The 16,491-nt window shown below is 34.3% G+C and overlaps 1 protein-coding gene across 1 annotated transcript in view; it reads right to left on the reverse strand.

Annotated features, from left to right (window-relative positions):
- spz6 (Spaetzle domain-containing protein 6) overlaps positions 1 to 16,491 on the reverse strand; it is a 72,657-nt gene extending 56,166 nt beyond the window's left edge. The window contains exons 1-3 of the mRNA XM_089102395.1: positions 16,465 to 16,491; positions 13,876 to 14,020; positions 8,536 to 8,650 (exon numbers count right to left, since the gene is read on the reverse strand). Coding sequence (XP_088958521.1) covers positions 8,536 to 8,650; positions 13,876 to 14,020; positions 16,465 to 16,491 — 287 coding nt within the window. The remainder of the gene's footprint in view (positions 1 to 8,535; positions 8,651 to 13,875; positions 14,021 to 16,464) is intronic.

Consider the following 16,491-nt stretch of genomic DNA (forward strand, 5'->3'; position numbering starts at 1 on the left):
AGATTTTTTTGGCAATAAAGAAATATATAGCCATAACCAGACGCTGCATCCACAACTGGACTGCATCCATTCTTTAGTTAGCAAATTTTGTAGAGAGTCATTATCTTTAATATCTATTATGGCAAGAAGAATTATTGCGAATAAAAGTATTATTATAAAAGTAAATAAAAATAGTATTAAGTAGAAATAAAAGTAAATAAAAGTTGTATTATTATAAATAAAAGAAAACACAGCAAACAACGCACTTCAGGAATCTTTGAAGCTATTCACATTGATACAGAGTGCTATTCTACACACGATGGTGAGGAAATTCCTATAGAATTTTTCACGGAGACGCTTAATATATCTAGGAGGCTTTAGGTTAGAAATTTTTTTAAAAATATACCATTTCTAATTTTACAAATAATTACTATCTCGCAAATAGTTTAAAGATGCCATTTCGCAAAATTCTTCTAACTAACATCAGAACTTCTAACATGAAGTGTTCGTCGAAATTACCGGTAAGGCCTAAAAAGTCATTTTGGTTACTAATGACAGTATTTTGTCAACTCCGTGCCATTCCGGCCAAGGCCAAATGTAGATTCAATTAATGTCTGTGCTCAAGTGAAATTACATCCTGGTCAGTTGGAAGGATTATGGTTAGATTTATGATGGTGGAAGCAAAACCTAGTTCTCTATAACTATTAACCTACAGATTTGTGACGAGAGAATTGTCAATATAGTCCATCTTTGGCATTGAATTTTTTTTTTTTGGAGTTTCCGTTGAAATTATTTCCCGGTAATCCAAACTTGCTGCAAATTTCCCCAGGAAAATTTTCCCGGGACATGTCCACAGGCAAAATTGAGTAGGCAAGACAAATAAACGAATTTCATATAGGAATTCTGTAAAAATTCCCCCAGTGTAAAGTTTTCCATGGTAAGTTCACCCCCGGGAAGTTTCTCTCCATCGGAAAAATGTCCGCAATGACCCACCCCAAGGAAACCCATTCCAAGAAAAAATCCCCACCCCAATGAAAAATATCGGTATATTTCCCAATAACAATTACTATACGCAAACAATAGGCAAATTTCGTAACTTAAAGACCTATCTCCAGGGGCTGGGGGGTTCATGTACTGCCAAAGGCATAGTTTTGGGACTTTTTAACTATGCTGAACAAAATGGCTATCTCAAAATCTTGATCAGAATATTTTGGGGGAAAAGTGGGCATTGCAGGAGGGCTAGTTGCCCTTCAATCTTTTTGTTCACCTAAAATAGGCACTAGAACTTTGAAATTCCGTTCGAATGAGCCCCTTTGCAATATTCTAAGACTGTTGGTTCGATGCGATCACTCCTGGGAAAAAAAAGCATCCGTGATCTTTCTTCTGGCAAAAAATACAAAACCCCAAATTTTTGCAGATAGGAGCTTGAAACTTCTACAAAAGGGTTCTCAGATATGTTGAATTTGATGGTATCATTTTCATTAAGATTTCTTGAGGAAAAAAGGGGGCGTTTCCTCCTTTTTTGAAAATCAAGCAAATTTTCTCAGGCTCACATCTTTTGCTGGGTAACACTAAACTTAATGAATCTTATATATTTGGAATCAGCATAATAAGCCAATTCTTTTTATATATCTATTCATATAAAAATTAGTTTTTTTAGAGTTTCGGTTACTATTGAGCCGCCTCGCTCCTTACTTACAGGTCGTTACCACGAACTGTTTGATAGTTTGACTTAAAGTCTACTAAAATTGAGAAAGACATACCACAGTAAACTGTAACACTGCAGATTTTGGAACTTTACTATTTCTGTGAATAAACAATACCGCCATCTAATTTTTAATTGCCCCAAAGTAGAATTTTATAACAAGCAAACTTTCGTCAAAAAATACAATCATCCAAGCAATATTAATAGTTTTTAATGGAATCGACCACTGATGACAAAATATGCAATTAAGATTGTGCTGATGAAATGGTCGTAACTAATACATTACGTCGTGCACACCTCAAAATTGTTTGACAAAAATGCATAATCGACTAGAAAAGGCAGCTGGATACCAGCTGACTTATTTTAGACAGCATAATTTTATTTGATAGCAGCAGGTTTATTTTCACAATCCTAATTGTCTAAACTAAGCTCTTTTTATTGTTTTTATAATGAGGAGAGTTGTTGCATACTTAATGCTCGTATTAGAGATTTTCCCACTTCTGAGGTAATTACTAAAAATCGTTTGCTCAGCTGGCTCTCACCGGGAGGATCAAATGTGATTGAAAATAAGATACCCTTGTTGCCAGGGTTGTCACCCAGAGTGATTTATCACTGTTTCTAGTGATTTTTTATGTTACCTAGTGACTTTCTTCTAGCTATTGATTTATAGGGATTTTGTCTTAAAACTAGTGGTTTCTTGCTAAATCTAGTGATTTTTCATGACATAGCGTGTAAATTCATGATTCAATCGAATAGATCATACAAGAAGTTAATTAATAATAAAACGCAAAATAGTGATTCACTACGGTTCCTAATTTGTTCCAGATTAGACTTTATGCAAATATACCACCTTTGAAACATCCGATTTCCCACCACATGTCTAAATCAGATATAGACCCCAGAGCTTTATCATCACGATAATCAGCGAACCTAATTAATCGTAAAATTGCAAAAATGTTCTATACTTCCTATTTCACAACATTTGCTGAGGTCAAATTTCTGTCTTAATATTTATGTTTTTTTTTCTCTGTAATATGTCAGTTCTAGATTAGATTTTCCTTCTGTTAAAATTTTTGATAGTGGAGTGAATGGTGGATATGAATACACCCTCTACATCTACAAATAGAAAAAAAATGGAGTCGTTGAAAAATAAGAAGGTACGTGTACATTACAAAAAGTTTTCTAATCGAAAAAAGGAATCATTGGAAAAAAATAGGACTTATTGCTTTTTATAATAGGATTCATAATATAACTAGATAGATTAAATCGATTGTAGTTTGATGATTGAAGTCGGTTAGGAGTAAAGGAATTGTATCTACTCTTGGAATTGTCTAATGATTTTAATCCTTACTTCCAATATCTAATCGAAACTCCAATAATTCTCCAAATTCTCTTATTTGTAATTGAAACACCTGATGAGCGCATGTAACGTCCTATTGTTTAAATTTTTGGATTTATGTGGTAACATATCAAACAGTTTGTAGTAACAAACTGTAAGAATGTAGCTACAAGGCTCTCAATTGTAACCGAAACTCTAGAAACGGAATTTTGATAACAATCGATATATCATCGGATTTTTATGTTGGTTCCAAATATATAAGATTCATTGAGCTTAGTTTTACCCATAAGAGGCTAAGAAACTGAAAATTTCCCTGATTTTTGAAAGAGGGATGAAACACCCAATAAAATTCAAAGAATATTAATTAAGATCTAACCATTCGAAATGACGTATCAGAGAACCCTACTGCAGAGGTTTCAAGCTCCTATCTGTAAAAGTGTGTAATTTGCATCATTTGCCAGAAGAAAAATCACGGATGCGTGTTTATTTGTTTCTTTCTCCAGGGACGTTCGTATCGAACCAACGGTCCTAGAACGTCGAGAGAGGGCTCATTTGAACGGAAATTTAAATTTCTTGTGTCCCTTTTATTTGACCAAAAAGATCGGAAGGCTACGTCCATTTTTTCTCCAAAAATTGGTCGATCAAAAGTTTGGGATAGCCATTTTCTTTAGCATAGTTGAAAGGTTCCAAAACTATACCTTTAGATTTAACATGACCCACGCAACCCTTCTGGATAGGTCTGGGGATATAAGCATGCTAAGGATAATTGTTTATGGAGAATAAGGATAATGTGCAATATATGAAACCCAGTTTCACAGCCACAAAGACAAATAACGGGTGACAGAATACATTGGACTTGTATAACGTAGGCTATATGTTTACACGTTGGGGCTGAAGGTACGGGTAGGTTACTTTACCCCTACACCTCCCTAATGTGCAAATATATACCCCAAATTATACTATTATACAAACTAAAGTCTCATATTTTGGTGCATTTTTATTAGGATTAACGTAACTTTACTTCTTGGGTGTGTTCCGTATAATTAACAAGTACATCTTTTTTTCTTTTTTTTTTACTAAGGAAGCAATAAGACCAATGCTTATCGATATTTGTGAAGGGTGGGACACATTTTTTCCATGTAAATATAAAAAGGTCATTTTCAAAATTGTCGCTGGTGTCCCAGTAATTATACTAGCTCAACTAGAGTAAAAAGAAAATAGTTTCTATATTTTTGGGTAAAAAAACTGCAGTTTTGGATCGACAAGGAAAACAGAATTAAAAAGAGAAAGCAAATATTTGGATTCGGGAAAATACACGGAGGAAGCAAGGATTTTGTTCTGTTCTCTGCATAAAGATGCTAAAAGGCTTTTTTCAAAACGTCAAGGGTAATTTTCGCTTGAGAAAAAACAAAACATCAACATAAAGGTATTTTTTAAACCTATGGGAGTAATTTTACCCCTTCCTGTACGTGCGCCTCTATAGAATATGTTAAAGAAACAAAACAATTATTAATTAAAATGACAAAAAGCATTACAATTCTAGTGATTTCTAGCCAATAATCTAGTGATTTATGTGCTGATTTAGTGATTTTTTTCAAGAATCTAGTTTTTTCTCATAGGCTGGCAAACCTGCATGTAACCCTGCTAGTCTTGTTTCTGAGAACAGCTCGGCTGTCCTCCGACAAAACCTAGTATCTACAAAAAAAAAAAAAAAAAAATCGAATTTCAGTTAAGAGTGTATCCCGACTAATTAGACCACGAGAAATCAAATGGTTCAAACGAAATAATTCTCAAATGCTTAGTTTCGCTGATCTCACCTAGTATCTACACAGGACATCAGCTTTGTTTTCGTGTCATACCTAGTATGTAAGGGGATTAATTATCCAGGAGGGGGAAGATAGGCTGCTTTGTGATTAATGAGGTCTAAGACTCCCCGTTATATTGTGGCAGTAAGAAATTTTGTATTGATGGGAAGGATGTCAAATGAAGTGTAATTTTTTTTAGTATTTGTCTTTTTGTATATGGCTTTAATTGGCTTTTAAATACAGATTATTATTATATTGTACATACTAGAAATCGACATTTTCGCCAAAACCTAGTATCTGACAAATTATGCTTTACCAGCGAAAAAACCACAAGCAGTAGCAGGGCTATAATATGAGCATCATCGCTTCATTGTTTATATATAGATTGCAAAAATGCATAGAGGGAAATTGATGATATCTCTTGCTAAAAGGACAATAAAAGAACAGCTTGAGTTGGAATATAAATGTAAGACTACTTTATCAGTTTTATTACCAGGTGTGACCATAAGTAGAGTGCAGGCTGGGTAGGCCTATTTTGGGTTGTTTCTCTACACATCAGCCGTAGAAACTGGAGAGAAACCGATACAACTTGAATGCACACTGTTATTCTGTGTATTTCCTTTTATTTTTATCTTTTGACTGATTTCAGTACTTAAATCTTGTCTAAACATACTTTCCAGATAATCAAAAAGATGCCAAGATTCTACTCTTCAAAATATTATCTGTCATCTTCTTTTGTTTGACAGATGAAGAGAAATAAGCAAGTTCAACTTCGCTATTCACTTTCAACACAAGAAATTGGGTAAACCTGTAAATAAACGAAATATATACCCCAACCCCCTAAGGTGCAAATATATACCCAGAATTGGATTCCAAATACAACCTTCATGTATGTCGCAAATGAACTTTCCCTCACCCCCTAATGTGCAAATATATACCCTGATTTGGATATATTTAGGGGTTGAGGTAAAGTTCATTTGCGACACAAATGAATGTTATATTTGGATTCAGGATGCAATTCTGGGTATGTGTTTGAGCATTAGGGGGAGAGCAGATCACAGTTTTATTTTCTGTTGTAGACCGTTACCTTATGAACAAGTTCAATATCCTTGTACATTATCACCTGCTATGCATTCCACTTTGGACGATAACGAAAAGGAAGTTCTGGTGATACTGGGCCCTGGTAATGATGGCGACCACACTGGAAGATTACATTTGATGTAACCTCTTGTTTTGAATGATATAGATGTGGAGACATTTACTGAGATTGCTGCTCTACCAAACACTGAGCAAATGATTGCACAAGCTGCTCCTGGCTTACTGACTTACCGCCCCAACTCCTTAATCTGTCCTTCACCGAATGTTCAAAACATGATAGGCCAGGAAACCTTCCTGCACATGAACAATTTAGCATGAACCTCTGTCCTGGACGAAAAAGAGCCAAAGGTGGCGAAGAAAAAATAACAAGAGACAAGTTGAACTCATTCAATGATTTAAATTCTTGTGAACCATTATGTAAGAAGCAGTGCAAAGAGCTTACAAAAGAAAATTGATTTACAATCTGGAAGAGCTTTTGGGGAGAACCTTATGAGTCAAGGCTCAAGTGACTTGCAGGGTGTGTAAAATCAACTCCCATGAAACGCCGAACAGTTGAAAAAAAAAAAACTGCGCTACAACGCACAGAAATCATAAAAAAAATTAATCGAGCTTCTATTTTCTTCCAGAGGCAGTGGCAAACCTCCAAACAAAAATCCCAGTATGCAAGAAAACATTTCAAAACACCCTTGGCTTAAGAACTGATGCACTTGTTACCGAATTGTGTAAGCGAATAAAAAGTGGAATTGTTGGTTAGAATGTCCGTGAAAACCGTGGAAAAAAGCGCCTCGACACAAGATCGCGGTAGAAATCAAAGAAAAGACAATATGCTCTAGTTTTTGGACACCTTTCATATTATCCATTAAAGAATTAATCTAAGTACTAATTGTTGAAATCACTTTTCACAATGTCTTTTAGTTTTTCAGCCTGTATTTGTATTTTCTTTTGTAAAACAAAACCTAAAGGTAAGCAAAGTCGGCTTGGTACAAAACCAAGCCGAGTATAATACCTTCAAGTGACATTTAATAGAAACATTGAGGTATAGTTATATGTCCACCGGTATAGTTAATACCGGTTAAAACCAGTTAGTTAACCGGGGGAGACATTGAGAACTTGGTTTTGGATCCGAGCGAATTGCCTGCCACTAAAAAATAGAAAAAGAGTATTTGAAAGAAAAAGGGTGGCCCCAGATGCAGATTACTCTTGCCCCAGATGTAGCCTAGGTATTCTGGATGTGGCCCATATTCTCCCCGAGTTCAAGAAACTTTTTATTTTATGGTAAAAGTTTTTTGAGGGTGTTAACTTGGAGTTCCCTGGGATCATGAACACGACTGTAAAAAGGACAATCAGGCAGTTATGTAAATATGTAAATGAAGCGTTGACATCAATGAGTGAAACTTGACATTTATGTTATTTTTCTTGTGGAGTGTAATTAAGAATACTGTTCTCTATGGCCTGTTTTTGCCTTATAATAAATTATTATTATTATTATAGTTAATAATTATATGTCCACAGGTATAGTTAATGTTTCGAAACATTCTCCTAATCACAAGATTGATCATTAACGTTAACGCAACACGTTTTGGTTACTCAGAAAAAAAAGGATTATATATTCTGAATTCTTTAGACGTATTTTGATGGTCCCGTTTGTTGCTGAATATTATTTTTTGTAAAATTTTCAATTGGTGTGGAGAAACTTATAGATAGAACAACAGTTTTTGTTAGTAGCCAGGGAAGCACAAGATTTAAACCAAAGCTTAAGAAGTTGTCAGAATACAACGATGATTTTACTTATGAAGGTGTAAATTTGGTATAAAAAATTCGAATAAACTTTTAAAATAAATGCTAAGGTCTAATAGTCTGTCTATCGACAAAATTGTCACGAACCATGTTTCAATTCCTTTTATGGGTATTACCCTCGGGTTCCACAACCGGTGGTCTTTTCAGCAGGAATTGATAGCAACAATTGTAGCTTACAATAATACATCGAAACTTGTGTGAAATTGTTCTTAAAGTAGCAGGTGGAGTGGAAACTAAATCTTTTTTTTTTTTTTTTTTTTTTTAAGCGGTTAAGTGGAAACTCACACTACCATATATACATTAAAAATTAAGAAAAATTGAGAATTCATTTTTTTTATGAAAAAGACCTCCATACGCAGTTCTGCTGTTTATGGTAATAACAGGTAATAAATTAAAGAAAGGGTAATCGTTTAAGAAAAACAAGCTAAAAATGTGTAGCACCAAAGAGCTTCAGAATTTGTAGTTCTCCTTTGGAGCTGCAATTGACTTTGAGGATCAACACGTTGTTAATATTTTAGTTTTTACGGATGAAAAGCGCGTTTCGCTTATTTATTTTCACGGTTCAACACGGCAACGCCGGTAGAAGTAGGTATTGCTTTAAAAACATCATAAAAAGAAAGAGAAGTATTATAAAATCATATTTTTCAGGCGTGGCTATACCTAAAATTAAACAAGGGGGGAAATTTTGGTATTTTAATGGCCTTAGTAATTCAAGCCTAAAAATTCGTCCCTTCTGATTTTATGCATGAGAGAAATAATGAAGAAGAAATAAAGCAGAAACTAAAGGAAATAGCACGACAGGAAACACTTACAAAGGATAAGGCAAACCTGGAACAATTGGATTCTTTGGTAGAAATCCAATACTTAAGTCCCCACACAGGTTGTTAAGACTAAGGACTGTCCCTCCACTATTTGAGTCCCCGATTCCTGAAAAATAGGGCCGTTCTAATCATTTAACATCTGTATATTTCCATCATTTTCAATTTTCATGTAGATTTTACCATGAGTTTTTTTTTGTGAATTTGTTAAACAAAGTTTTATGTGGTCACACAATTCTACGAAATAAGTGCCTGGTACCCTATCAGCGTCATTTTTAATTTATCAAATCTGAAAGATGAAGTTAGATAGAATTTTGAATTGCCCCTGGAATGGAGCACATTTACAAACTCTAAGAAATGAATTTTCAGTGCACAAAAAGAGTTACTTTGTACTCGTCATGTTCAGATAAATACCAGCTATTTATAGCTACTATAGCTATAAGTAGTTATTAAGCTTTTAAAGTTTTATTCTACGTTAAAAAACAAAAAAAAATCTTGTCTTTCAAATTCATTCGCCCTTGTGTTTCGGGGTCGTTTTTGCAGAACTGGGATGATAAAGTTAAACATTAAGTGAAGAGTGAGAGGCTGAGGAGGGGTTAGTTTTCCCTCATATTCGGAATGATGTATGTTCGATTTGAGTTTAAAAGTTGTTCCTTACTCTTATATGAAAAATACTGTTTTGCTTATTTAATTTTTGTTCGCTTTTAATAGCATAAAAGGTTAAATCAGTAATCATCTAAACCTTCACTGACTTAATAAGAGAAAAAAGAAGAAATATAGACATTTGTAGATAGAGCCTTCACAACTCTAAGACACATTGATTTTTTTTATCAAGATTGCACCCTTTGGGGGGAGTTTAATTCCTATTTTCGAAGTTATCATGTACCAATAGAGCTAGCCAAAAAAAGTCTTTTGAAGAGTTGACACAGTTTGATCCAAAGTTTGTTTAAATGTGAAAGAGGACTCCTACTCCCTCCTTGAGCCCTTTTATTATACTCAAGTTTAATTTTCATAAGAAAATTACCTCGATACTTATCATTATCACTGAAAATATGCACACATATAATTACTTATTAGGGTGGGACGGGTCTGAAATGTCAAAAATTAATTAGTCGCTAGTAGCGGGCCATGTCCCAAGGGAACCACGAAGGAATTAAACATTGTATTAAATTCTTGCAAATGAGCTAAATTAAACATTGTAATTTGATATTAAATTAAATAGTAATTAAATATAATATGTAAATTAAATACTGTAAATGAGCTGTATAATAAATTAAATAGTAATTAAATAAAATATGTAAATTAGATATACTCTTAAACTTTCAGTGACAACGCCTGATTGCTTTATATTCCCAACCCATTCCAGCTGAGAAAATTTCCTGGTGGTAATCAAACTTCCCCTAGTTTCACCTTTGCACCTTTAGTCTTTCATGTGACATAGATTAATTTTTCTGCAATAAGAAGGGCGCTATCACGCCCTCCCACCAGTGCCATTATTACTGGCGTAGTCCCGTAGTCCCTATATATACCCGGTAATCGAAAAGGCTTAGAAATTAATTTCTACCCCTTCCCAAAGCGTCTTACTGTAAATATATGAAGGCTCACGGAGAGTTAGGAAATTTGGGCATAGGAGAAAATGTCTGTGCCTTAAACCCACTCCCCTCACCAAAGTGAAAATCCTCTGACCCTCCCCCATAATAGCTTTTGGGCAGTTATATACGGCTGTACCGTACTCATTTTTAAGATTTTTTTTGTTTAAGGTTTGATGCAAATTGCATGAAGCCTGTACGTAATTTGCATTAAACCTTAGATAAATAAAATTAGTCAAATGAACCATTAAAATAGAGGTTTATGTAAAGCTTTTGTTTCATATGGACTGTGTACATCCTCGGGAACAAATGCACCACCACGCAATATTACTGTTTTTGAAGTTGGGACGCTCAGTAGCAGTTTTTAGATAATTTCAAATCGATTGGGCATCTCGTTTGCACACCTTGCGTGAATGCTGTGAATTCGCACCACAAAATCTTAACAATAGAGCTTTCAGATAAGCTGTAATTAATTGTATAATTTTCTGTCAAAATTATTCACCCCTTTGGTAGTCTTTACCCCTTTTCTCGTAAATTGAGCAAACTTTCTTATGCCCGTAACATGTTTTGGGGTAACTTAAAACTTAGTGAATTTTATATTTTGGAATCACCAAATTAATTTAATTCTTTGAATATATCTACTGCCAACCAAACTCCTTTTTTAGATTTCTGGTTAATATTAGTACGATTCACTCCTTACTTACAGTTGGTTGCCAAGAACTGTTAATATATAAAGAATTTAACACGAAACATATTTTTCTGCTTAAACGTCGATAACAACAAAGCTTCTGGTATAACTTGTATATCCTTCTTAGGAATTCCCTGACGACGCTCAAGATGCTTCCTCCCCTTTGGTGTCGGTAAATATATGAAACTAATCTTTTATGTTGCAAAGAAAATATTTTTCTGTAATAAGAAGGGAGCTAATACCCCAGAGCAGCTGAAATTCAGACTTAATAAAAATGAAGAGGGATCAGAGATTAAGTTATACCTCCTATTTCCCCCAAGACCCTCTTTCTATTTATCTGAAGGCGTATGGAGAATTAGAAATTTCTGGCTCAAAAACCCTTTTAGAGCCATCGAGCACCCCTACGCCTCAGTTACACTATGACCCGCCGGTTCTCCGTCATAACACCTGATACAGAATTATACATCACTGTGCATAATTTTATCAAATATGAAGGGAATAATCTATTTAAAAAAAAACCGTTAAAATAAACGTCTATCTCAGCCATTTCAAGTGTATAATCTAACTGAATCTTTAGGAACAAAAGCACCATCGTATGGAATTGCTTTTTTTTTAAATGGGAAAGTTCACTTTATGTTTTTTTTTTGCTGATTTTAAATCGAAAGGTAATCTCATCAACGATAGTAGTTTGGTCCTCTTTAGGGCCACAAAACAGGAGAAAACGACGTTTTGCTGTGACACAATATTCTTGTGTCACAACAATGCCCCGACGACTGTGGGGAGGCTGACATCCCCAAAGACATAATTAATGGACCCTTCAACAATGCTGAACAAAATAGCTCCCTCAAAATTTTGATCGGATGTATTTTGGGGAATGATAGGCTTTGGGGAGGCGGGGCGCTGATTGCCCTCCATTCACTTTTGACTCATTAATTTGTTTTTCCTAGTGAATCTTATAAAAATGCTTTTGTTTTCAATTTTTCTATAGTGTATATTTCACGTTGGAATTTAATCCAAAAACTGACGTGGACAGAAGGAATTGGCTGTTTTTTGGAATCAAACTTCTGTTTTAAATTCCATAGCAAAAAGTAGCAATGCCAATTTCAAAAAAGGTAAAGAAAGCAAAATGATACTCTAAGACGACAAGTTTACTTTCCGGTGACATAATTTGCTTAAATAAAATTTATAGAATATAACAGTATAAACTTGGATAAAGCTAAAATCTAGACTTTGTAAATCAAGATTTTCCGCTGGCCAATTCAATTGTGCATCTGTTCATCTGGGAAACAATCAAATACAGCTACATACCCCATTGTTCTTTTGTTCTCGAGAATCCGAAGGCATGGTTTAAATGCAGCAAAGCAAATTACTATTGAGGAAAAAAACACTTGTCGGAAAAAAAAATGCCTGATGCAATACTGGCTACATCTATTGAATTTTCTAGTTCAAATGTAACATGAACTGATGAATTGAGTCCTTTGGTTTACGAATTTTGTGAATGATCCCTGTTTAAAATCGTCTTTAATAGTCTTGAATGACTGGAATGACATTATTTTCCTCTCCTTTATTTTGTGCCTTATAACATTAAATCGGTTTTGGGCTCATTAATTTTCTTTCTAATTTTCTATATCACCCTTGCACAAAACTAGCTCTAAGTGTTGTGTTAAGGAAGTAATTGGAAGAAATAAACATGGCATCGAACAATGAAATATATTTCTAAGGGTGATGTGATGAAATTCAAGGGGATTGTTAGAATTCATATTTTCGGGAACTGTCATATGCAGGCTCACAGACAAAGCCTTAGGCACTTTTGAGAACTTAAAAAAATTAACATGTATATCAAAAGATGAGATAAAAAAATAAACACACAAAACACAAAAAAATAGAAAAAGAAAAAAGAATGAAATTATATTGCAAAAACTACAGTTATGGTTTTTAAACTCTTCTAACATGGCATTTCTGGCAGCAACCTACCCTCCGTTGTCCTTTGTTGCCAGGCTCTTAAAAACAACTATTGTAAGAAGTGTCCTTTTAATGTTAGGATCATTATCGACATGCTATTAATCCGGTTCAAGCCAATGCCCTTTGAAAGCATAGTTGAACCGATAAACTTATTTGCAAACATATACAAACCTATTCTTAGAACATTTGAATTTAGCTTCGTTTGTTTGGCAAGGGGGAATGCATGTTTTATATAGAGATACACTGACCATGGAATGAAGTTGGGGTTATGGCTTTGCTCAAGCTTCTTGTACGCATATAGAATGTAAGTCTAATATGTTCCTTGCTATTTCTTGATTTTATTATGTTAAATCCAAGTAAAGGGGTGTTTACCCCATTCCTCAATAATTTTATTAGATTAGTTCAAGCAGGAACATGTTAGCTTACCATATTAGTTAGAACACTTTCTTTTCTTCAATAATAATGAAATTTCACTTCTAGCCAATACAAGAACAAGAATTAATCTTTGATTTCTGATTGTCAATAATAAATGTTAAATTTTGATTATGAAGAAATAACTAGTAACAATTAACTAAAATTCTGTTCTTCGATAATAAAATCTTAGTTCTTTTTTCTATACCTGTGTTATCTTGTCTATTTTATTATGATGTTAAGATTTTGTCAAGGTATCTCTCACTTGGTTCATTTCTCTCATTCGAGGCTTAATTAGGGGTAGTCGGGTCTCATGGCTGACTTCGGAGTCATCGCCAAGAAGCCCTTCCCCTCTTACACTGTAGGTAATATCGAGAGTGCTTTGCAAAGTACACTTATGATAGACCCAGCGTTCAAAAGCCTTATTGCAATTAATTTTTGTTGTTTGCCACGTTCAATAAGCAATTATAGTCACTCGATAACTTTAATCTTTAATGTTCAATAACTTTAATTGAAAAAATTAATTAATTATTTGCTTATTGTGTGCCAGAGCTCAATAAGCTGCAATTCATTGTTTTCTAGATAGAAAATTTTTGGTGCATTCCTCTATTAGCAAATAATTTTGCCTATAGAACTGTTTACGCAACTTAAAAGGAAAATGAATGAATATTTACATGTGCTTACCTGGACAAAGCGTTTCTGTTTGGATGTAAGGCGGCTTTTGAATTTTCGGTGGAATTCGTTTTGGAGATTCTTCGAACGCATGATATCCCTCTGGTAAGTCTTGACAACCGTATTGGGGAACGAATAGTAGTAAAACCAATGAATACTGCAAATATCGTTCACTCAAATAAAATAATTTGGTCGCAGATAAGTTAAAGGAATAGGCTCAAAACAGGCACACACAGAGGGATCTTAGATCGCATTAACATCCTAAGTCTCATGAATTCTCCTAACTCTTCCCATATCTTGGCATTCACGCCCAAAGATCTTATCTGATTACACTCATGAGGTAAACGTCAAAAATAGTTTACAGCCCAAATTTTTTTTTTTTACTTTTTTAAACCATGAATGGCTGTGTAAGTTTGCTTGTATACAGTTTAAAAAATAAATCTTTTTCACTTTCGCTGGTACTTTAAGGAAATATTCTTATTGTTTCAATGGACGATTTACTTGCTAGCTAAAACGATATGGCTCTTTACGAGCTAGCTAAAAGATGGCTCTTTACATCCGTCGCATACTTTTCAGAGTACCTAAAATTGTGATCTATATGATAGATTTTGTAGTCTGAGACGTAAATTATCATATTCTGTGTGAAGCAAAAATTCTAGAGAAATTCTGCTATTTATCCTAATATTTTTCACTGTTTTGAATAGTCTGTGCAGGGAATATGTCAGTAACAGTTCTGGCCTCTCTTACGCCCGGTGAGTAGATACCTATATATAACTCCGGAACGAACCACGTGGTTTATGGTTTTCTCAGTGAGAATGAAAAAACAGGAATTTTCTCACTTGAAAAAACAGGAATTGTCTCACATTGATGGATTTTTTCTTGGAGGGTTATGTGTGTTGTTCGATTTATTTGATGTTTTTCATGGTTGTCAACATCAAATTATGGATGTTTTATGGTTTTTGTCAGTCAGAATTTGAAAAACAGGAACTTTCTCAAATTTATGTCTGTTTTCATGGATGGTTATGTGTGTTGTTCGATTTATTTGATGTTTTTCATGTCTGTTTTATGGATGATCCAGAAATAGTATTTGATGTTGTTGTTCAAGCCAAATGTTATGAGTTTCACGGAAACAGTTAGATCACATGTTTCCTTCTCAGCCAATCAGAGGGTTTGTTTACATATTATCGGCGGAGGGAATATAAAGAAAAGTATTTTCGGTAGATTTTTATTAGTCTGTGAAAAGAATTCCACGTGTGAGAAGAACAGTTTTGACTATTTAGTGTGGAATATATTTGTGCGATGGCAATGTATTGAATGATAAACCTATAGTAGTCGCGAGTTTGGTTGATAATACTAGTACAGGACCTTCAAGTATAGCAGTTAAAATTATTATAGTATAGCAGCGATGTCTTGAATGGTATGAAGTTTGTGCAAGATACGTGATATCCTTGAGCAAATTTAAAATGGAGGATCAATTATGTTTTGCCGCTAAAGTTGATATAGCACATGTGAATAGACTTCAATGTGCTTTAAGTGCATTGGTGAAACATATTGAAGACAATAAACAGTATCGCTGATTGTACATGCTCTGTATTATTGATGTTGTTGTTGTAATTATTCAATAAAATTTTTTAGAAATCGAAAATGTTCTCTTTCTTTTATGGTTATGTGGCTAACTAATCAGTGTCAGTCTAGAGTCAGCAGTTGGAGTGAAAGGACTGAAAAATGAATAAATTTGAGAAAGAGAGAATTAGATCAAATCTAGTGTTTATGGAAAAACGTTTGATTTTGGATGACGATTTTCTCGAGTTATCTCTTCAACGCAGGATATTCTCTTGTCAGGGAACAATTGACAATATAATGAGGAGTGATTCTCCCCCATTGGACTATTGTATGAAACTTTTAAAATGTGATTCAAATGCTTATACTCAATTTATTTATATATAAATTGTAAAAAGACAGAATCATATCGTGGATATACTTTTGAAAACATTGCCAATAGATTCAATGTAGATGAATCTCCCCATCATTCGAAAGAGGTAACGTCACAGAGTTACTCCTCTCCCCCATTTCCCTCCCATTGAATTTATCGAGCAAGGACGATCAGTTTCGTTTTAGCTGTGAGAGAGTTCTCATCGGAAACCGAAAAATGTTCTATATATGTCCATTGTGCATGTACACTCTTGGCAGTTGGAATCAATGTGAGAATTGTACAATTATTGATGACTATAGTGAAAAGTGTAAATTATGTAATCCTTGTAAATTACATAGAGGCTTTGCCGTACAAATTAAAGGATGTAATTCATGTCTTGAGGAGGTGTGTGACTCTCATCCTAGAGGGCACCTGTGCTCCAATTGTCACTATGATAAATGTGATCAGTGGGAGAATACTTACCCCGCTTTGATTGGAAAGAATCCCAAACGTGATTTTAGTTTATTTCTACGATATTGGTATCGTCGTGGATTTAAATTATTCTGTGTATAGGAATCTGGTCTTCTATTCAACTGTTGGGGTAACAATACAATTTGGTTTATACGTCATCGTTGTGATGACACCACCTACTATGACTATAAACCAAGTGATTTTTATTTGGCAGTTACCGCATGTGATTCACGATTTGAAAACAT

The sequence above is a fragment of the Artemia sp. Qi Xiang Cuo genome, chromosome 16 (genome assembly GCF_049724085.1).
Source record: "Artemia sp. Qi Xiang Cuo chromosome 16, ASM4972408v1, whole genome shotgun sequence".
NCBI classification, from domain to species: domain Eukaryota; kingdom Metazoa; phylum Arthropoda; class Branchiopoda; order Anostraca; family Artemiidae; genus Artemia; species Artemia sp. Qi Xiang Cuo.